Source organism: Lonchura striata, chromosome Z, assembly GCF_046129695.1.
Source record: "Lonchura striata isolate bLonStr1 chromosome Z, bLonStr1.mat, whole genome shotgun sequence".
NCBI lineage: Eukaryota > Metazoa > Chordata > Aves > Passeriformes > Estrildidae > Lonchura > Lonchura striata.
In genome coordinates, this window is record NC_134642.1 from 65,383,996 (window position 1) to 65,406,447 (window position 22,452).

Genomic DNA, 22,452 nt, shown 5'->3' on the forward strand with positions numbered 1-22,452 from the left:
ATGTGGTCTGGTGTAGATGTCTGTGGGAGAAGCAGTGCAGGATGTGCCCCCATCTGGTGCTGGCCATAGTGCTGTGCCAGAAGGACTGTGGGCACAGAGGGAAATGTTCTTGCCTGGGAGTGTGGGAGCAGCATTCAGATGCCAGAAGACATAAATAACAGGAGTTGTGCCGTGCCAATACATCATGGAGACTTCCAGCACAATGCTGCCTGCCCTAGTCCTGAGACACTGAAGACAACCTGTTTAAAGAAGGAACTTGGAGTGAGGTTCATGTACTCTCTGTCCCAAGAAGATCATCACCACAGTCTGGACTAATTTTTTTAGGTTTTATTTCTTGGCAGTTTTAATGAGGAGACTGAAAACCCCATTAAGACCCAACACTGAACCACACTGGCATTTTCCAAGTCAAATTAGGTGCATGTTGTTAAATTTGTGGCCTGCCCAGTGATGCCAACTGCAGAGCAACATCTGATCTGCAGATAAAGTCTTCACCAAAATGCATATCTCACTGAGACTGTCACCAATGTCTGAATTTGGCTAAACTTTTAAGCCTGAATGATAAAGGCTGGTACAAAAACAGTGAACTGCATCTCCATGCAATTTTCTATCCTAAACCCTTTACTGAGGACTGCCCACTCTTTGCTTTATGCTGGGTACACTGTCAAATTTCACCCCAAATGATGACAACACCGAAATGTTGATTATATCAGAAGTCCATCTGGCTTAATATCTTTTCTCTAGCAACATCCTATGCCTGTTGGGAAGTTTTGGGAAGCCTACAAGGGAGTTGTTCAGTTATCGATTGTTCCAGTGTTCTATCTGCTTCTGGTAATCTCTGCTTTTTCTTAAGCATCATTATGTGTCTGCAACTTTGTATTTGATCAACTCCTTTTACAAAGGATAAATGTTAACAGTTGTTTTAACCCTCTATATCTTTCAAGGACTTCTGTTTCTTCTTACTGCTGTTTACCCACAGGAGGAAAAAGTTTGCTTGCAGGTTTGTGGATTGACAGTGCTAAATGCTGCCAGAAGCACTTCACTGATGATTGCTAAGAGCGCTAAGGGTTACTTGCTTTAACAGAAGATAAAAACTTCAGGGTGGAAACAAGACTCATCACTTGTCATTTCTGTTTTCTTACCTTCTGTAGTCCTCTCCTGGGAAGATTATGTGACAAGACGGAAACCACAAATACCTGTATCCTGACAGGATAGGTAAATACCATAGTCTCGCTCTGAATCTTGCCTTATTAGTTGTCCTTTTTTTTCTAATATTTTCTGCTTCTCATGCTCTCTCTCTTTTATATTTCTTATATTTTGAAAGAATCTCTCTGTTTTCTATAAACCAACAATCAAATGTTAATGCCTAGGGCTTCGGAGAAATCATAAAGTCTAAAAAATCAGTATCTGAAGAATCAAGAATAGATTCTATGTATTTATTTATGGTTTTTAAACTCATATTTCAGGGGAGGCACTTACTTACATTTCTATCAGTGATTGCAAACATAAAGACCATCTTACTGGAAGAAATAGCTGTTGAAATTACAGTAATTTCTACTAAAGGGATTCTCAGCTTCTGTGTATATACTGTGTTTCTTCTGTGTATATACTGTGTTTCTTCATTCAACACTCAGTGTCAGAGGTGAATAACCACCACAAAGCAGGTAAATGGCACTAGAAAATGTTAAGACTTTTGTATCCAGAGCACCTGGAGGCTTGCTGGTGACTCAAATACAATTAAAATAGATGAATGCAATAACTGCGGATCCATCTCCAGACAGGAGTTTCCTTGGCACTTGGCTTAGACAGCCTTACAAAGTCCCTCCACATTTGTACATCTGTGACTGTAAGAAGAGGAAAGAACAAGGTTTGTTCAGACCTCGATAAGGCTCTGAGGTAACAGTGAAGTGGGATTTATGCACTCTGTGTCCTGAGAAAATCATCACCACAATTGCCTTGGCTTGACAATTCATTGAACAAGATGTGAAGATAGTCATGGGCACAGATATTGCAAAATAGCAGTATGTCAAATAAGGATATTTAAATTTCTTTATCAGATCATTGAATCTCAGAATCATTAAGGCTTAAAAGACCCTAAAGATCAGACCCCAACCACTAACCCAACAGTGCTGAGCCCATCACTAAAGTATGCCCCCTAGAGACACATCTACAGGTCTTTTAAACCCCTCTACAGCTCATGACTTCACTGCTTCCCTGGGCAGCCTGTTCCAATGCCTGACAACCCTTACAGTGAAGAAATTTTCCCTGGATCGCTCTTCTGAAGACCCATTAGCATTTATCAAGCAACCAGCCCTTTAAGTGCTGTTCTGGCAAGGCCATCACAGCCAACTGCAGTTGGCTGTGAGCCTCAGCAGGGAAGCACCAACAGCCTGGGCAGTCCAACAGCAGGGGTATGAACATGCCAATTGAGTAGCTATGTTAAAAGCTATTAACTGCTAATGTATTTTAATATTTTGTTTGTTAGAAGTTAAAAGGTGTTAAAAATTCTTTTAGTGCTGCTGGTTAATGGCTCTCCAAAAAAGGGGTGAAAGCTCCAGCGGCCAACAGTATCGTTTTGGCATCTCAAATACTGGAGATCATGGATTTCATATCAGTGAACTATTTTATACTTGAAGCAACGGTGTATACCATGAGGGGCCATTCTTTAGGTGCACCCCAAAGTTTTAGACTCAGCTCCACACTCTACTGTGAGGAAGTTGCTGCACGAAGTCGTGAGGATACACGTGGTGATGTCCCATTTGGACCTGGTTTAGTGTTTGGGCTAGTCTCAAGAGATGAGTGAGACATGGAGCCAGAGGGGCCTGAGCCCTTGCTTGTCTTGAGCACTTGAGTGCTTGGATTTTACAGGTTCAGGGCTGTGGAATGCCAAGACCAGAGGATCTTGCTGCACAGGACAGGGATGGATGGCTCCGGAGGATGTCCTATCTTCTGTGAAGACAGCAATCTTGAGAGGAAGAGCTAGGAAGTTCTGCTGCTGGGAAGTAGAGGATGAAGGTGCAGGAGAAAGGTTAAAAAGCTGTGATTTCTTCAACTGGTGTACTTTGAACACTGCTGTCCCTGCGACCTCTCAGGACAGACAGTAGGACACGTGGATTGTGCCCAGCATTTCCAAGAACAAGTCTCACTGCTGAAGAAAACGTATCATGGGTGAGAAACAAACAAGAGGCAATGTTTTCTTGCACTGTGTAACAAAACAAAGGGAAATATGAATGCTGCCAAGCACTGAGGAGGTGAAATGGCTGTTGGGTCCCTTGAGACAGGGAGGCCTTGCGGTATTTAAGAAAACACCAGAGCTTTATTGTAGTTCTAACTTCTCTGACAGTGCCAGGACAAGCTTTGGGACTTCTCAGAGTCTTCTGTGCCTTGCATAACATAGTACTCCCAGACAAATGATGTTTGTGCTTCTTGCTGCTGAAAGCAAACACTGCAGCTACCAGTTCTCTCGGCTTGGCCCCTTACTTACACATCTCTTTGGTTTCTGTCTGCTGTTGTTAAAACATCTGCTGAGTGGGAAGTGGAAAACTTTGGGAAGATGTTGAGACAAATTGGTCATCTGCATACATCTATGGCTTGGGGTGCCAATTATGCATGAAAATACCAACATGATAAACATCAATGTGATGAAACCACAGCAGCAGAAACAGAAAAACACAATCTTGAATGACAGGGGTTTTGCATAACTTGGCACAATCCATTTTATGTAATGCATTGCCATTGCACTCAGTGCTGTCAGCTGGGGAGAGCACCTAGATGCCAGCTTGAAAGCAAACAGGCCCAGAAATCCCCAGTGCCAGTTGGGATTTAAAACTGAAAATGCAGCAGTAAATCTTGGCACATTCAAGGCTGTGGGACTGTAGAGTTTTGAGGTCTTTCTAGCAGATTCTGGCTTTTGCATGACTTTTCAGTGCTGCAAAGCCACATAATTTACCTCAAGGACCTCTTCCCCTTTGATGCTCTGGTTTACTTTAGTATAATTTTGAGGTTCTCATCCCATCAGTTGCCATTTATTTTTGCAGTAAGAACCCAGGTACAGAAAATTATGGTGTCAGGTACAAAAAAGTAGGTAGTACAATATTGCCTGCTGATCCCATGGAGTTTGAGCTTGCTAGGACTTGTGAGGAGACAAGGAGCATCTAAACAGAGCAGCTATTGGGAAGGGAAATTGTGGCTATTTTCTACAAGCAATGATGTAACTGCAATCTAGAAAATCGACTGATGGGGTGCAGCAGCTGCCTCACTGAGTGTGGCTCAGAACCATTCCATGAAATGGGACTGGAGGAAAAATGCTTTGGGAACTCCATTTCTAACCATGATCTCAACTTACGACAAGCATTTCATCATTCATTCTGTTGGCCTCTTCAGTGCCCAAATTCAACTCCATTAACTATTTTTTTTGCCAGAAATGAGAAAAAGGCAACCCCCAGTATGTAGCTGAGGGCAGTGCCAGTGACCACTCGCTTCAGTGACAGGGCTAATGTGGATTTAGCGTTTACCACTACCTATAAAGGTGCTTTTAAATTTAAATAGGGTATAGAAAGGAGGAACATGGCTGAAAGCACTTTTCTAACTTTTGTAACAATTTCTGAGGAAAAACTATGGTGCAGTAGGTTTTAGTAGCTCACTTCCACAACAGTGCTGGTTACCTATCATAACACCAAGTGCAGTGTTTAATGGGCACCTTGTATATCAGTAGAATTGCCAGCATGATCTCTGCCAAGCAACTGCTGCAGAATCTTGAAAATCTGCTAATTTCAGTTGCTAATCACTAGAGAAAGATAGCATTAGAAGAATTGATGTGGTTTTAGAAATCTGCTTTCTTTACAATGACACTTTTATCTCTCACACATAAAACAGTAGTATTTTGCTTTGACTTATGTAACCCACACATTTAGGTGCCTTCGCTGCCACCAATAGATTTCCCATAGCCCAGTGAGAAAATATAAGCAATTGGAAGTGATAAGCAAACTTTCAGGGGAAAATGAACAAAACAAATGAATTCATAATTTTAAAAACCCCCAACCACAAATCAATATAAAGCAGTTTGTGGGCTTTCCCTTCTTATCTGCAGGAGTTTTAGAAAACTAACTTGTGAAACTAACTAGTGAATATTTATGGGGTGCAGAGGGAGATGAAAGAAAATTATTCACCGTGAAGCACATGAATTTCAGATTTTAGCAGATGAAAATTCACAGCTCAACTTCTGGAAGCGAAGGTTTTGATCAGGAACTGTCCTACATGTTCAAGCTTCGGAAGCTGAGATGTTCCCAGGGCCTCCAGGAGAGGGTGTTTGCAGAATACATTTGAATCAACACTTCCGCTTCTCTGTTGCGAAAAGTGTTGGTGGAGCTGATTCTTTCCTTGTCAGGATAATGACATATTTCTTTAAAATTCTGTCACTTTGGATCCAGCTCAGAGGGGTCATTAGCTGGCCTAAAACCTGACAGTTGCACAGAACTCAATGAACAGCTTCAACCTGGATATGAGTGCAGAGTCCACTGCTGACAGTTTATTTCTTCACTGCAACAAGGGAATATGTGAAAGGAAACTGTGACTTAGGTCTCTGCTCAAAAATATGAACATTTGTGTTCATGGTCCCTGTGTGAGTGCTGATAATTAAATATAAGGTCTGTTCTGCTCCTTTGTGTCTTGGAAAAGCTGTTCAGCTCAGGGATGAGACTGGAGACTCAGGTCTGTGGGTAATTTCTGAGGGTTGCCCTGATGATTCAGGTGCTGGACAGTGCAAAAAGCTCTGTAAGAAGAGCATTCTGGAGAATATGAACTCACAGTTGTGTTTATCCCTGTTTCTTAATAACATTCTAAGAGTTTTCTGGACAAAGGGATCTCTGAGCTGTGATTTATTCTGGGAGAGCTGAGGATTATAAGGTAGAAAGTGTAAAATATAAGAAAAATGGGTAGACTGAGGGAAAATAAGTGATGTAATTCCAAAAAGGCAATTAATCAGCAGCAGAAAACAGCTGTAAAGATGTTCCAGATGGAATCACTTCATCCAGCATGTTCTTCTGCTTGGTCCTTGTAAAACATGGCTAATGCACTGTCATGAAGGTGAAATGCTTTTCAAATTACAACTGAAGGAGAGCTGTGTGGCTGAGAAAATGTTCAAGCTACAAAAGAGACACCGAAGAAGATTTCTGATTAAAGAATTCTTTTTGTCCCTCCATCCTGAGTCTCCAGTTTCTGGATGATTAACTATCACAGATTTCTACAAGCATTTGAGGGCTAAAGGAGGAAACCTAATGTGGCAGCAAATTTAAGTGTGGGTAGTTTACCATCTTCAAAACTATCATCTTTAAAATCCTTTTTCTTACAAATTTCTTATGCTTCAGCTGTTGCTGGTTGAAGGTCAGTCCTCCTACCCCTGGCCATATGGAAACTGTCCCCTGGGTGCCAGGGATGAAAACAGTCCTCTCCCTAAACCTGTAGCAGGAATAGTGCTCTGTACTTTCCAGGAAAGGAACAAACAATGGGTTTGTGTTGTAAAGCGGTCATGAGTTACCAAGATGAAGGGGTTTCCAATTGTAGGTGGTGGAACTTGTCTACCTGCATTGCCCTCATTTCTTCAACACATTATTTGCTATTTGTTTTAGGTTCAAAAGCATCAAATGAAGGTAAATAAGAGGGAGTCTTACGTTACAGACAGATCCAACATAGGAACAGAAAGGGATTTTTTTCCTTCTTGGAATCAGTGACAAATGTGTTAAGCATGAAGTGTAAATGAAATTTGCAGCCATATTTGGATATCCCGGCCTCTTCCATGGTGACCATCAATATAGACATTAATATTTTACTTTACCTGGTGTTCAGTCAAATCTCAATGCACTCAGTGAAAGCCACTATTTCTTCCAGAGGACTTTGACCCTTGTCATTGATGAAATCCAGTGGATTAGTGCAGGATTTCTGTCTCCAGGAGGGTGAGCCAGACTAGCACTCTGGTCTCTGTAGATCACTATGGCTGTGACTTTCGTGAACAGTAATAAACATTCTCCATGCTGCTAAGTCAGCTACACAATGACCTTCCACCTGTCAGGTGGTAGAATCAGCTTGTGTGCCTTCACTGCTCTCTGCTACTTTTTGCCAGTTACTTCAGTAACTTCTTTTTGTAGTTCTCCACTTTCATTATTTCTTGCAAGGGTCTAAATCCCACCTATGATGCAGTTGCTATTGCTGGTGGTGGGCTCACTTTCCTTTTTTCAAAATATGTTATGACATTTAAATATTTAGGTTTTTAGCTTGAGAATAAGAAACTGACCTCCACATAGATGAGAAAATGCTAAAACACATTAATTTCCTCTGGTGCTTGAAGAACACCCTTCATGACCTGCACCACACAGATTGAAAACAGCAGGACTTCTTCTCTTCCACTCCTACCCCTAAATTCTTTGGCTCAAACAATGGGGGGAGATGAAGAGGAGCCAGGGCAGTTGGTGACAGAGTGAGGCAATGTGTGTAGGTGAAGACCTCAAGCAGTAAGGGTTAATATGCAAAGATAATAAAAAGATAATTGTTGAAAAGAAGACATAAAAAAGCATGGTTCATTGGGAAAGGAAACTTGATTTGCAGAACACTTCAGGCATTGTCTGATAAAATGGGTATCAGAATGAAGAAGATCTGAACAGATTCTGAACCTCCAAAGCTGTAACTTTAACAAGAAATCTTTAATGAGGTGATGGGGAAGCTAAACAAATCAAGTGTTCACCACCATAAATTGCATGGGGAAGCTAAAGAAGTCAAGATTGCAACTCCATAAATTGCATGTGCCTTTCATTCCAGTATGAGACAGCTCTGCTATTCCTTATTCTGGCTAGAGCTTGATGCTCCATTTTGCCTTTGTCTGAGAGTTTTCCACTTCCCTCTCTCTGACACTGAAAGTCCTTTTGAGTTCAAATCCTTCTCTGACTCATTAATACTCAGAAAATCACCATGTATTAATTGGCAGGATGTGATGCTGTGAATCATGACCTTCCTGTGGCCAGTAACTTCCTTCACAGAAACACATGCTCTGTAGTTTCTTCTTTTAATTGTAAAAAGAAGCCTCTGGTCTTGTACAAATACTAAACCCCATGGCAGCAACAAGATTTTTTAAAATTTCACTGAGTTTGTAACTTGATTTTTTTTCTATACAATATAATGTATTTAATGCATATTTAAATAAATGCTACTTCATTATCTATTTAACACATAGCAGTTCAAGTGGTGCTCCTTATAATGATTCATCTCAGGATGCTGCAGTGAAAGACCACAGCAGTAATTTCCATTAATGTAATTCCTACATAAATTCCTTTTTCAGGAAAAAAATTTACCAATAAACACACAGCAGTTATGGCCTCACTCTAAAAACTGCTGAACTCAATAGAAAATAAATTAAAAAGGAATTTAAAAAAATAAATTAAAAGGAAGATTAAAAGGAGTATTTGAATCATGCCTCTAATGAGGGACCACCTATAGAGTGGCTTGACCTTTCTTCTTCTGTGATTTGGTGTTGCTAAAACTCATCTGAAGTTGCTTTCCAGTTGTATTTCTAGACAGTTTTAATTTAAGTAACACAAAGTATTCAACTGATATAATAAGGGCCATGAGGCCTCTAAATTAACTGAGATGCTCATAAATCAGAAATGAGAGCTTGCACCCTCATGTTTTATATATCTAGATACAAATACCGGGGTGGTTGCGCATACTGAATTCCCGATTACCAAAACCTCAGAAATAACTTGCCTGGAACACTCAAAGGGCTCGATTTTGTAATAAAAATATGGGCATCTCATAAGAGCAACTCTTCAGGCACTGAACTATAAGATCAGAGACTTCTGGGGACTAATCCCAATGCACACCAAGGCTGTTTAAAGGACTTGCTGGGTGGAACTTGCCAGAATGACTGTAGGTGTCTGCAGTATATTTCTTGGGACACTTTTTTTTTTTTTTTTTTGTGAGTTTTGAAAACTCACAACCATCTCATTAACCATCATTAATGGCAGAGAGAAAGAGGCACATCCAGGAAATGGTTTAGGTGATCTTGTCCCGAAAACTGTTTTAACAGCAGCCTACCTGTAGAAACTATAACTGCAAAGGTATATTAGACTGACTAATAATATTTTATCTCTTCATTGCAGGCATGTCAATTTAGGAGAGACAATGCAGTGAAATTGCTGGTGATGGGACTAAAAGAAGTAGCCCTTTTTTGTTAAATGAAGCTAACTAGGTTAAATATTTTAAGTCAAAATACAATGCAGAAAGGAACTTTGCCACTGCCAAGGGGTGTTTTTGAAGGTAAAGTGTTGAAAAGAAGTGAAAACATAACCACCAGAGTAAATGACTACTCAAGTGTGTAGTAAAGATTGGAAAGAAAAGCTGACAGCTATTACAAAAGTCATAATGGGCAGATAGCACCCAAAAACTCATTAAATTGTTGAAAGAACAACACTGTTTGCAGAAAGGAAGGCCAGGTTTTGGACTACCTTATGGAAAACCTACTGAGCCCCTGTCCTGCTGTTTGCTTCCATCTTAGCATGTTTGAAATATTTCTTCTGCTCTATGGGCTTCCAGAATTAGTTTGCCACAAATAACCTGAACTAGCCAACAAACTCAGGACATCGTGTTCAATATGTGTTCTTGCATGAAAAAGCCAAAAGGCATTCAGGTTCCTTTTGCTGCTAAAAAACTCCACTCTCTGGGGAGATCCTGGGCAGAATCACCTGGAGAGTAAAATACCTTCTTTCTAGAACTTATGTGTGGCTGTGTCTGGAGAAGGAGTACCTGAACCTTGGAAAGAGCTCAACGCTGGGCAAGTACCTGGCTGCCAGGCACTCTGACAATGTTATAATATTGTTATAATACTTTTGTGCAACCTAAGCAGTGACATTAGAAGAAAAGTGAAACAAGCCTCTGTGATTCAGATGAGAGAAGAGATAAAAGTAGATGAAATGATACAAATACAATGCTTTTTCTCTATGTCCTCTGTCTGTAGACAAGCTTTTAAACTTCTTTGCTATATACTGTAGAGAGCTTCTTAAGAAGGATTCAGGACATGGATGCATAGTCAGTCTGGGCAGCCTGCACATTCATTCTGTAGCCATCCTATTCCCTTTGTCTCAAACAGGAGACTGAATGTGTTCCAGTGGACACAAAAGCTGTATTTGCCAGATTCCAGTGGCAAGAGATGATGTCTAAAACCTGTATAGCTAGAAAATGAGGGGAGAGTGGACAGCTGTGGCCCAAAACTTCCCATTTTCTTAGACTAATTAGATATTAAGATGGCAGGACATTGCTTCAAGATCTCTACAACCTATTGGCTCCTGTTGCACCTTCTAGGAAAGGGGGCAGCCACCTTTTATGGACACTGCAGGAGTGTGGCTTTAGTGACCTGCCCTGGTTAAGATTCTTACCCTGAAGATACACAGCAAGTTCCCCAAATTCAAGACATTCCAGTAAATCAATTCTCATTCCTTGCACTGCTTTCTTTCTGCTCTGGTTCCTGTCTCCCTGGCTGCTCCTCTTTTCAGCAACTTGATATTTCTATATTCTCTTCTATATCATTACTGCATTTAAAGGTCCAACTGAGATAGCTCTAATTCTGTCCTTCCTGACTGTTCACAACCTCAGATGGGATTTACCATTTATGGCTGACAGCCTGAAGAAATTAAATGTCTTACATCACCTCGAGAAGGCTGGTCTTCTATTCTGGGCTTTGTTTTTTAAATAAATTTCAAAAGCACAGTACAAAGGGCACATGCATACTGAAAGCAGCAGAAGGATGTTTAGAAGTATATTTAAATTAAAAAGGTTATTTCTCCCTTCTGCTGCCTTCTTTTTGAAATGAGTCTCCACCACTAAAAAGAAAGAGGTAAACATATCTGGGAAGAAAAACCCAAGCATAACATCTTTTAAGTCACATAAATTATGCTTTAAGTAACTAATGAAAATGTGGTGCCTGTACCTGTAAATATGTGACTGTTATGGCCCAAACATTTCTTAAACCTAAGCTTTAACTCTTCGGGAGAACTTTGAATAGCCACAGCTCAGGCTCTTGTGTGAGCTAGGTTAGACCAGTGCACTTTCTATTACAACTATTCTTTCAGACTAAGACTTTGGAGGCAAATGCATGAATGATACACACCAAACTACTCTGAAGCTCATGTAATGGCAGGCAATCTTCTTCTTCTCTAAAATCTGTGTTGTGTTATTCTCACAATGGGAACTGGTATCTACTCAGAGGCTTAGATTTATTCCATACAGCAGGGAAATACTTTCCCAGGAAAGGCCAGTATCCCACTGATGTAATGGAATCCCTGAGGTTACTAACCAGGAGTCATCGGTGTTTCTGTTCTGGACCAAGGTCTGTATCTGCAGCACCTGACATGCTTCAATGTTCTGCACTAAGCTTCAACAGCACAGTTTTAGAATAATTTAATTTTCCTTGGAGCTGCAGGAATTTCCCAATACCTGTTTTAAAAACACTGCATGTGGTCACAGCAATAATGCTGAAAAATAGAATGTAATCTGATGCAATTTGATTTGATAGATGAGGAGACGCCCACGCAAAGAGTAGAGGACCAAACTCATTTTCAAATCACCACTGTGGCTTCAGACAACAAAGTAACAGAGATATCCCTGGAGCTGGGGAAATTCAGCTGAAAGCTCTCATCTGCTTTTTGTGCCTTATATTGATGAAGATATTAATGCAATATTTATGATATCTTTTGTTGGGAGAGGAATGGCAGATTATTAGAAGCAATTTGCTTTAAGCAATAAATAAATTTTAGAGTGCCTTGGGTCAGCCACAAAACTGTTCTTTGTTTATAATGTTTTTGGTAAAAGCTATCTAATTAACATTGCAGGGAGTGAGCCAGGCACTGCACTCACAAAGTTAAAACTCTCTGGTCATCAGCCTGACTGTGAGGTTTCACTAATACAACAGATGGAGCCTGGCTTTTGCTGTCTGGAGGGACATATGTACCATTTATTCACACAGTTTACAAAATCAAGATGTATGCCCTGTTCTTGTGGTTTTGAAATTACTTTTTTTCAGGAACCACTATCTATCAGTTCAGTCCCTTGAGACAAACACATGGTGGATGGTTTCTGTACCAGCAGTTAGGTCATGAGTACAAAACTGTGGGTAATAAAATCACACCTTCACTACAGAAAATGCCACATGAGCAAGGGAAATCTGCTTGCCATCGTGTCCCCTGGACTGCCTGTCGAGTGGAGAGGGTGCTCTAGTGTCACCTGTAGCCATCTATTCTCTCTAAAAGCCATTCTGCCCCTTGCTTGCCTGATCGCTACTTAGTGGCATATAAATTAAGAACAGTCTTAGAAAAGGACTGGACTTAAATTCCAGCTGAAGACCCCTTGGGAAGTGGGAGAAAGCATGTGGAGGAAGTTCTGGGAAGTCTGAGCTCTTTGTAGATGGGCAGTCTAGAACACTGCTCATCTCCTCCCATGATGGCTCCCCAGCAGAAACAATACTGCAAATCAAATGCCTGACTGCTTGTAAAGTGAATTCCACTGTTTTGAAGAAAAAGGCAGCATTTTTCAAAATATTTCAGTTCAGCTATGTTTCATTTAGCATTCATGGAGAATTTTGCCAGCACTACCTTTGCCAGCAGCATTATGACCAGTGAAATATTTGAAAAAGAGGATCAATGGTTTTGTCTTGTTCTGTGTAGTTGTTTTGTTTGAGTAGATTTCAGGATGATCTGAATCATCCAACTCTTTTGAACAAGTCCCACCAAAGGGAACTTGGAACTGAACTCAAATCCGTAATCTGCATATAGAACCGACTATGTTGCTATCATGCTGGCATGGTAGTGTGGATGAAGGGTTTTAGAAAGGCCTTGGAAATGGGAAACTGAGGAAAAGATACATTTCTGTATGTCCCATTGTTTCGGGAAAGTTTCTCTTCAGCATTCCTCTGTAGACCCCCTTCTCCCCACCCCTGAGCAGTTCCCATTGGACCTGGCCCCTGGGGTGGTTCTGATGTGCCTTAGCTGAACACTGTCTCTATTGTTTAAGACCTTAACTCTTAATTTTGCTGTATAAAACTGTATCTGGGCAATAGCCCGGGACCTTTGGTCACTGCAACGCTTCAGGCAATACAATCTATCTGGACAAGCATACCATTGGTCTCTCTTGGTCTCTTTATCTCGAACCCTTGCGGCGACCGAGGCAGCGCCGCAGCTCGGACCGTGCTAACCCAGCCGCTGCCTGGTGAGCCCAGGGCAGCGGGACCGCGGAAAACCCCGGCCCCGGAGGGGACAGCTAGCCAGAGGGTCCCGGGGGGCCGGGGAGGGGCGGGGGACAGCAGTGAGGAACCCCCGAAAGCCGCATCACTATTCTTCTCTGCAGTGGAAAATACCAGAATACTTCACCTTTTTCCTCATCTTCAATCTTTTAAATACTTCCTGCTACACTCTTATGGGTGTTTAAAAGTCCTATCTCACTGAACTTTCCTCCTGAAATGCCACCAGGTGGTAAGTAATTGCAACCACAGTTTTCCACAAAGATGAATTTCTGATTTTGTTAGAAACCATAAATTATGCAGCAGTGAATTTTGAGTGGAGAGAAGAAAAGACTGAGTTAATAACAACAGACATGGTTTACCTTTGGGTCATGTATTCCAGAAAGTTCTTCATAGATCTTCTCTCCCACCATGACAGCAGCTAGATTGGCTGTGTATGTCGACAGACAAAACAAGCAAAAAATAGCCCAGAGATTCATTAGAAACCTTCCAGTCCAGCACTTTGGGGGTTTGATGGCAGCTGTTCTTCCAAACAGGATCGCATAGCAGACATTGAGAGCAGAGGAGAAGGAGAACACTTTGTTCCTGTTCCTTCCCTTAGGGGTCATTCCAAAAGGACTTTTCCACTCATACAAGGTGAGGAATACAGCTGTGATGTGAAGAGCAACAAATATCCCCAGCCACATAGTCCAGTGAAGTGGCCACATAAAGGCTCCAATTGGAGCTGCAGTGTCTTTGGTCCTCACTAAGATCCCCAAGCTGGTTGAAAAGAAAGGGCTGGTGAAATCAATCACTTGGCTTCGGGCAGTGTTGATGCTGAATGATGTCACCGCCATGTGAGCTGTACCAGCAAGAAGGTCTCCTACCAGCCCTGTCCAGTGACCATTCTTCCAGGCACCGTATTTTCCATCCCCAACAATGTACAAGTCAAAATCAAAATTCATATCCTCAGCCAGCTTCTCCAGCAAGTCAATGCAGTAGCCATAGCAGCACTTCTTCAGCTCAATGGGGACAGTGTCATTTCCACCTTGGAGGGTTTCAAACAGATTGTCCAGCACACCTGAATCATTGGTCAGTGGGTCCAGGCACAACTGCCCTGCTGGGCAAAGACCTTCATCGTCTACATCCCTTGTGAAGACAAAGGGATGCTCAATCAGTGTCACCACCCTCAGGTGCAGCCGGGTGGGGTGTTGCATGTGACTTTTATGTCTCTGTGCCTGTTCTGGCCATATCCCATAGTCCATGATGATCTTCCCTTCTTGCCAGCTCCCCAGGCGTGTCCACATTGGGTTTCCAACAGGGTCGTGCTGCAGATTCCAGATGAAGAAATTATTTTCTGAGCTCACAATGGATGAGCCCTTCACCTTAATGTGGCCACTGAGACCATCAAAAGTTGTGTTGGCTAAAAACCTGTTGGAGAGAGAAAGCAGGGGAATCAGAAGCAGACAGCTGGACCATGAATTTATATTGAAGAGAGTAGATAGGGATGTTGCTGAACACCTGGACCATTAATAGCACTATGGTACAATGAACCAGACACATAATTTATGACTAAATGATATGGGGATGCTCCCCTACGTAGCTAATGCAAATGAAAACTCCTCAGGAAAGATGTATTTTTTTACTTACTAGAAAAAATGAGTACAAGAACCGTAATTTTTTCAGTTACCTTTGTCTCACAAACTGATGAAATACAGGTTAGTTCTAAACTGAACTCACCAGATCTGCTGTCACTTTCCTAGATAAAAATATGTATGAAAATGGAAGAGTAGAAATTATGTATGAAATGCCCTTCCAAGAAAAATGCTATAATCTCAGTAAGATCTCTCTTACATAAGAGGGGCTACTGAAGTGCTGTCAACAGCTTTCAAACACTCTCAAGTGAACCAATCTGGATTCAAAAATGCAAATTTGGCATTGGTAAATCACTGTTAGACACTTCAGAATAAAGTAAGGGAAGAAAGTGAAAGATGGTTGTTCTAGGACAGTCAGTTTTAATTCTTACAAAAAAAAACCCCAAAAACCAAAAAACAAACAAAAAAAAACCCAAAAACAAAAAACCAAAAAAGCAGTTTAAAAAAAAAAATTTGCTAAAGTAATGTTCCTAAAAGTGCAGTGCTGCCATTGAAGAAGATCTCATGAAGTGTGCCAGTTTTGCACCACACATTTTGCATTGAGAATTCCGGGCTTTTACTATTCCAGATACTGACAATAAAGTTGCATATTTCCTTTGTATTGAAAAGGAGTGTTTGCTAGTAGTTGTCCTCTGTGCCTGTTAAATTCAGCTTCTGGCAAGCCATCATCAAAGAGGCTAAAAACAACATGGATAAAGGAGCTGAGAATTCAGCAGGAATTAAGTGTTTGAAGCAGAAAATCCTTTTCAGTGTGAACACCATGACCTGCTGAACTGCATGCTGCTAACAATAGAGCTGCTATGCATTTGGCAGGGGCTGCACAAGCCTTACAACAGTGGTTCCATTAAAAACAACTGAGTTACATTCCTGCTAATATGGTGCAAGGCAAGACGTGCATTTTTTTTTTTTTTCAATAAGAGGCATTCAGAAGACAGACTACTCAGCTGTTGTAGCAGAATACAGCACTTCACATTAGTCCTGAGAATTGTATGAAAAGAAGAGTTGGAAGATGTATAAAGGCTGCCATTCCAGCCTCAATAAGGAAGACATTAACTTTTAGGTAGACTTAACCATTTATCAATAGTTACAGAGGATAAAAAATAACCTTAAATTGATTTGAAAAAGATAAATCAATTGCAAGTGTGCATACATCCATACTTCTGTCTGGTTTCTACACTTTGTTTTGATGATTTTTGGTGGGGTTTCAGCAGTTAAAAATCTCCACTGTTTAAGTCTCAAGGTCATATAATTTTACCCCTTTGCAAAGGTAAATTTATGAAAGTAAATGCTTTAGTTTTGAGCATGGTTATGTCTGTGATAGCCTTCTCTAAGGCAGCTTCACAGTTCTTGCTCAGTCTCCTTTGAGTAAGTTGAATTTGGAGAAAGATGACACAGACAATACTTTCAAAAGAAGATGATCTGTACATGAGCTAGCCAGGGTCTGGAAATCATACCTAAAAAAGGCAGACAGATGTTTATAAATATAAATGTATATAAACTATAAATACATTTTTTATGTTTAAAATAATTTACCATTTAGTCCAGTATTAAAGGACTCCACTCCAGTAATCAGTGGCATCTGCCACTGTTTGCCCACTCCTTCCCTCCTAATCCATACTTTCTATCTAATGGTGTAACTTCCCTGTTTGTGTATGCAAACACTATCAAGACAAAGTTTACGGGAGCAGGCAATTTTTAACATTAAAGGAAGGTTTACGTGCCCATAAACTTGTTTGGGTTTTATCTCTTTCTTACTTTTATCACCATCAGTCTCTGTAAGAAATTATTCATTTACAAGCCTTGCTGGGCATATAAGCCAAAGCCATCACTGTGACAGTAAAAGTAAAACCATTCCATGTATGTAGATGGACCTGCATGAAAGCTTTTTTAGGAGATGTCCACAAGAATGCCAAAAATGGAGGGAGATGTCCTCAGGCGGAATAAGCTTGCAAAGCTCTCATGACTTTGGCCCCATGTTGCTAATACAGCACAACCTGAGCATGAGAATGCTGCAAAGCAGGCGCTTTGGGAGTAACTGAAGCCATGGAACAATGCATTACATTAATTTTCTGAAGGTGGAAGGAGACCACTGGAATTAATGCATGCTGTTCGCTGACTCGTACAGTAGAAGCAAGCACACCCAGGAGGGCAGAATGAGCCCTCTGTACCTGTCCTGTGGTTCTGCTAGAAGTGGATACCTGAGAGAGATTTAGCAGCATTTGAATGTACAACTTCATAATCTTATTGAGTTAGTGGCTTACCTTTGCAGCTGATTTGCATGTTCTGTATTTTTTTGTAGTGACAGAACATGAATCAAAATAAATGATGGGAACCATGATGGAGAAGCATTTTAACAACACTCTGTTTTATACACAAGCAGCTGAGGCTGCTGAGCATTTGCATGCACTGTGAGCAGCACCAGTGAAACTCGTGCCAGCAACTTCAAGTGAAAACTCCTTTACTTGAAAACTTAGGAAACAGATAAGAGTCTCTGACTACACTTCTTAAGCTAGAAATCTCCAGCATGAATCTTTGGGAATTACAAGTGCTGGGTACTGCACAGACATGCTGGCAGTATCTGAGCAGCTGTTTCAGAAGGTCTACTGACAGATTTGTATGGAAAGTCTGCACAAATTTCAGAAGGTGAAGGGCCAGATCCTCAGGTCTGACAGCTGAATGAATTTTCTTGATGCTGTGTCAATATATGAGAGCTGATGTTCACACTGACAGTCTATGATAACTGCATCAAAATTTTATGAGTCACTTCAGTTTAAATTACTCCAAAATGTGTTATTTATTCATTTCAGCTTTGTTTCTCATGTGCTTTATTACAAGAACTGCTCCTTAGAACTTCAGCAAAGATACTCTCCAGTAGCAGTATCTTTATCGTATATTTAAGAATGACCTACTGAAATTATTTTCTCTCAATCTTGACAGTTGGGTCATTCCACCTCTCTTTTTGGGGAGCTTCCCGGAGGCAAGAACTAGAATTGGCAGGGAAAAAGAGAAGGTTCTGGGGAGAACTTTTAGTGGCCTTGCAGTCCCTAAAGGGACTCAACAGAGGTGGAGAGACTTCTTACTGATAGCACAAGAAGGAATGGCTTCAAACTGCCAGAGGGCAGGGCTAGATGGGATACTGGGAATAAGTATATACTGTGAGGGTGGGGAGGCTCTGGCACTGGTTGCCCAGAGAAGCTGTGGCTGCCCCATCCCTGTAAGTGCTCAAGACCAGGTTGGACAGGGCTGGGAGCAACCTGGGATAGTGGAAGGTGTCGCTACCCATAGGAGGGGGTGGAATTAGGTGATGTTTAAGGTCTTTTCTGACCCAAACCATTCTGTGATTTTATGGATCTATGAAATAGCAGACTGATGAAATTACCCAAGAAGGTGAGTTAAAGCTGTAAGACTAATTATATAAGACAAGATGAGGCTTTGAAATTTTAATGCCTTGTTCCAACAAGGATGCTCCTGTGAACAGGCGAGAATTGATGAAGGAATCAATTTCATTATAAGAGGAAAAATGGACAGTGACTTACAACAGTAAAATCTGCAGGGGGTTGTACATCTATACCCATATCCATACAGATACAAGCATGCTTTGCCATGCACAAGCCCATTATTCTGCTCTTGGGTGCACTTAAATGTCTGCACAGCCAAGGTATGAAATCAGTGCTGGTAGACAAAGCTCTTGCTGTGCCAGAGAGTGGGGCTGCTGTCCATCCACCCTTTGCAGAGGGGTGAGGTGGAGGTCTGAGCACTGCTTCTGCTCCATCATCCCCTTCTCCATCCCCAAGCACAGCAGCTCCAAGGCTTCCCACCAAGACAGATGGGCTCATTCAGACTGAAAAATACATTCATTAATAAAAAGCAGTTAAGCACCAGACAAAATTTTCATCTTTGGAGGATAAAAATGCCTAAAAGCCCTGGTGAGATGGGCCAGGTTGGTCACAGTGAAGCCACTCATCAGCATGTCACACCTGAGAAATTAATGCCACCACTCAGAGCTAATAGTTACACTGCTGACGCAAATACATCACTTTTGGCCGTCAGGTACCTGTCTCACTCATACACTGCAGAAACAGCTGCACTGATCTAGGACAAGGGTTTCTCTAACCTGTTATTTTCTCTTTAATAGAGTTCACAAGCAACTGTATAGGGAAAAAACCAAAGCTAAGCATAAAATTCTTTCTTTTACTTCCACGATATGCTTACCAATATGAAGGGAAAAGACGTTTCACAGATGTGAAATTGCATATTGTCTCCCAAAATATAACAAAAGCCAATGGTTCTCTATGAAGAGCAAATGATAAATTATTTTTCATTAATACATTGAACTGTTTTACTTTTGTTTTCCTTTTTTTTTAATCTCTTCTTCAAACCTCAAAAAGCCTATTCATAAAACTGCTGTCCACTTGTTACTTTAAAAGGGCTCCTGCTGACTTTTTTTTTTCAGTTAAAATATCCAGAAAGACGTGTCAAAATAAACATCACAAGTCAGTGTGGTATTGTGAGTCGGTCCAGTGTTTATTTCCCAAACCCTCTTCCACTCTTTGGAAACAGAGTTTTTGACTCTGAATGAACAAGTGGACTAAGGAAATGATAGGGTCTCAAATGGTTGCGTTTTGAGCAGTGCTGTTAATACACTACTGTGCAGACATATCCAAGAAAAAAATATGTTTTTGGAAAAAAGCCTCAAAAACTTTTATCCTAACTAAGGTTTTGTCCAACAAAATCTTTAAGTTGAACACCAGATATAATGGGGGGAAAACATGCAATAGTTGCTGGATGTAGATTACGTGATGAATTAATGTAGTTAGCAAAGACATTTTTTGTTTGTTTTCAAAAAGTACCATGCAGGTTTTCAACTCATATGTTAACAACAATAATATTTCTAAACAGGAACACAGAAGTAATTTTGGGAATAGCTTCTATATAGTGACATGAAGCAGAAACAGTACATTGTACTTTTGAGTGCTCTCACCAGAAGAAACCTTCTGAAGAGATGAAGGTGCATCTTTTTCCTCTCTTTTCCATGGAAGGGCTACTACATCATGGGCTACTACACATCTTTATATTGTCCAAGGGTTTAGACAGTGCAAATATCCTGTTTTCTACACTCAAAATGTTAGAGAATTTGACAGTAGCCCACTTACATGAATAAATATAAAGTTTCTGAGCACAGTCTGTAACCTAGCCTATGTTTACTATGTGATCTCTACTTCTGTGGAACAGTGTCTTCTTCCACCAGAATCTTGAAGTTCTAGCTTCTCTCCCAGTGTGGCAAAGTCAAAATTTCATAATCTGCCCAGAAGTAAAGAAGCAGGAAGAAACACTGAAACAAACTTGTTTGTGAGGGAGGGTTAGCAGCATGATAATTAACCCACAGAGAACAGTGGGAGGGAGGAAAAAAAACTATTTTTCTCGCCATACAGCAAATATTACCTGGGGTGAAGGGAAAAGGTAAAACTTACTTTGACAAATACTGGCCTGAAGTGATATTCCTTTCATCTGTGTCCATGCAGTTCATTGTACTTGGAATGAGAGCCAGTTCAGGCTGGATCATGGTGGCTGCTGCCACAGCCCTGGCTACCAGCTCCATGGCATCCTGCACATAATGCTCGAAGACCGACTGAGTTGTCTTGCCGTGAGCGATGAGACCGAGGGGCAAACCTTCTGTCCTCAGCTCTTCCACATTCTGTGAATCCCCAATAATCCAGTGCAGCTCTGCAGGCATCACAAACTGCGTGGTTATCTCAAAAATCCTCCGCGTTTTCTCCATGTCACACCCAAACATCACCATGGTTGACGTGTCTTTGATGCTCTCCAGGTAAAACTGCAAGTAGTTCAGAAGGTCACTAGTTGAAGTGAAGTTTGCTGTGATGTTTATAATGGACCCCAGGTGGAACTTGGAGCTCTGTTGTGTGAGGAAGAGAAAATCTGTGATGTTCCACTCCTCCTGGCACAGCATCAGGCTGAAATTGTACCAGTTGTTCATTGCGAGAATCGAGAAAGTGATGTCAGCATCAGAACTCAGTGTGTTTTCTAAGCTCATCTGCAGGTGAAGGGGGTTCTGTGGTTAAAAAAATGAAAGATTATCAGAAATATACTGGAAAAAAGCTAATGAGTCTGAATAATTTTTATACACTCCTTTAGTTCAAAGTAACTACTTGCCAATCAACAGAACTGTGTGAGCAGCAGGAAAATTTACACCCACCTAGCTTAAATGGACTGTGATTCATGGGCTTTCTCTGCTAGCTTGACTCAACTGCAGCAGTCATTAATGACTCTGTTTCTGAGAATATGTTTTTTCTTCTATCTACTTGTGCTTTTGGATTTCGAAGCATTCTCAAGCAAAGATTTTTCTGCACCCCCAACAGGGATATGAGAAGTTATTTCCTTGAAATAACTTCTGGCTCAAGTTCAGCCCATTTACAGACCCATTTACAAATGGATGCTGAAAAGATCATTGATAAACAATAAGAAAAAATAAAATAACCCCTCAGTTATTTTCATTATAGCTCTTTTTGTGTGTGTGTGTGTGTAGTTGGGGATGTTTTTACAGACATATGAGTAACCTTATAAAATGGATCACAGTCTACAATGAAGGCACATCATGTACTGCCAACAGAACAGGACAAGTTACTCAATGCACAAGAGGCAAAGATATGAGTCTGTGATTTCTGAGCTGGAAAAGATTTGATAAATCATTGCATATTCATTTTTTTCCATGTCAGGGATGCTATTAGAGAATGTAACTCATTATGTTTCCCAACACCATTGCCCATGGCTTTATCTTTCCCAGAAAAGGAGGGATGATTTGAGGCTAACTCCTCTGTACTCTTGAAGTGAGTAGTTCCTACTATTTGATCATTCTTTTCCCTTACTCTCATTTCTCTCCTTTCCCTGGTCTTAAAAATAAATTTTTATTTCCAGTTTTAATAAGAAAGGAAAAAAGTTAAAGAATATAAGCAATTTCTGGCATTTGCTCTGAAATAATTCTCTGCCCTAAAAAATGGCTTCAACCAGGCTTTCAGCTAGCATATTATATATTACTCCAACTTTTGCTTTTAGCTGACATTGACAGTCTTCCCTGTACCTTTCCTAAAGAAGTTGTATCACTTTACACTGGTATTCAGTTCCAGCCATGAGACTGTCCAAAAAATGTTATGTCTGTTCCAGTGTATCTTTTGGTCTGTGAGAGCTTCGTTATGACTTTAAGACAGCATTTGTCTGTATTTGTGTCCACTCAAATTGTATATGACTCTACACAGGTACCTGGATTTTGTCTTTTTATCTATTATGTTACTAAACACTTTGGGTTTGTTCATCCTTCTCTTAAATCCTCAGTAGCTAATGTATATTATGTGAGGAACCAAACCTTTTCAAAGTCAATAAAAAATGTCATTTTTGTTTTAAAAGTACTTTACTGAAAATAACAGGCTCCAGTTTGTATCGATCTTAAAGATGTCATTCTGAATTACGAATAATACAATAATGAATTCAAAATAATACAGTAATGAGTCAATTTACCCTAGTTTTATTAAATAA

General features: G+C 40.6%; 1 protein-coding gene across 1 annotated transcript in view; it reads right to left on the reverse strand.

Moving 5' to 3' along the window:
* GRIN3A (glutamate ionotropic receptor NMDA type subunit 3A) overlaps nt 1–22,452 on the reverse strand; it is a 66,851-nt gene that overhangs the window by 21,675 nt on the left and 22,724 nt on the right. The window contains exons 2-3 of the mRNA XM_021541456.3: nt 20,376–20,974; nt 13,633–14,680 (exon numbers count right to left, since the gene is read on the reverse strand). Coding sequence (XP_021397131.3) covers nt 13,633–14,680; nt 20,376–20,974 — 1,647 coding nt within the window. The remainder of the gene's footprint in view (nt 1–13,632; nt 14,681–20,375; nt 20,975–22,452) is intronic.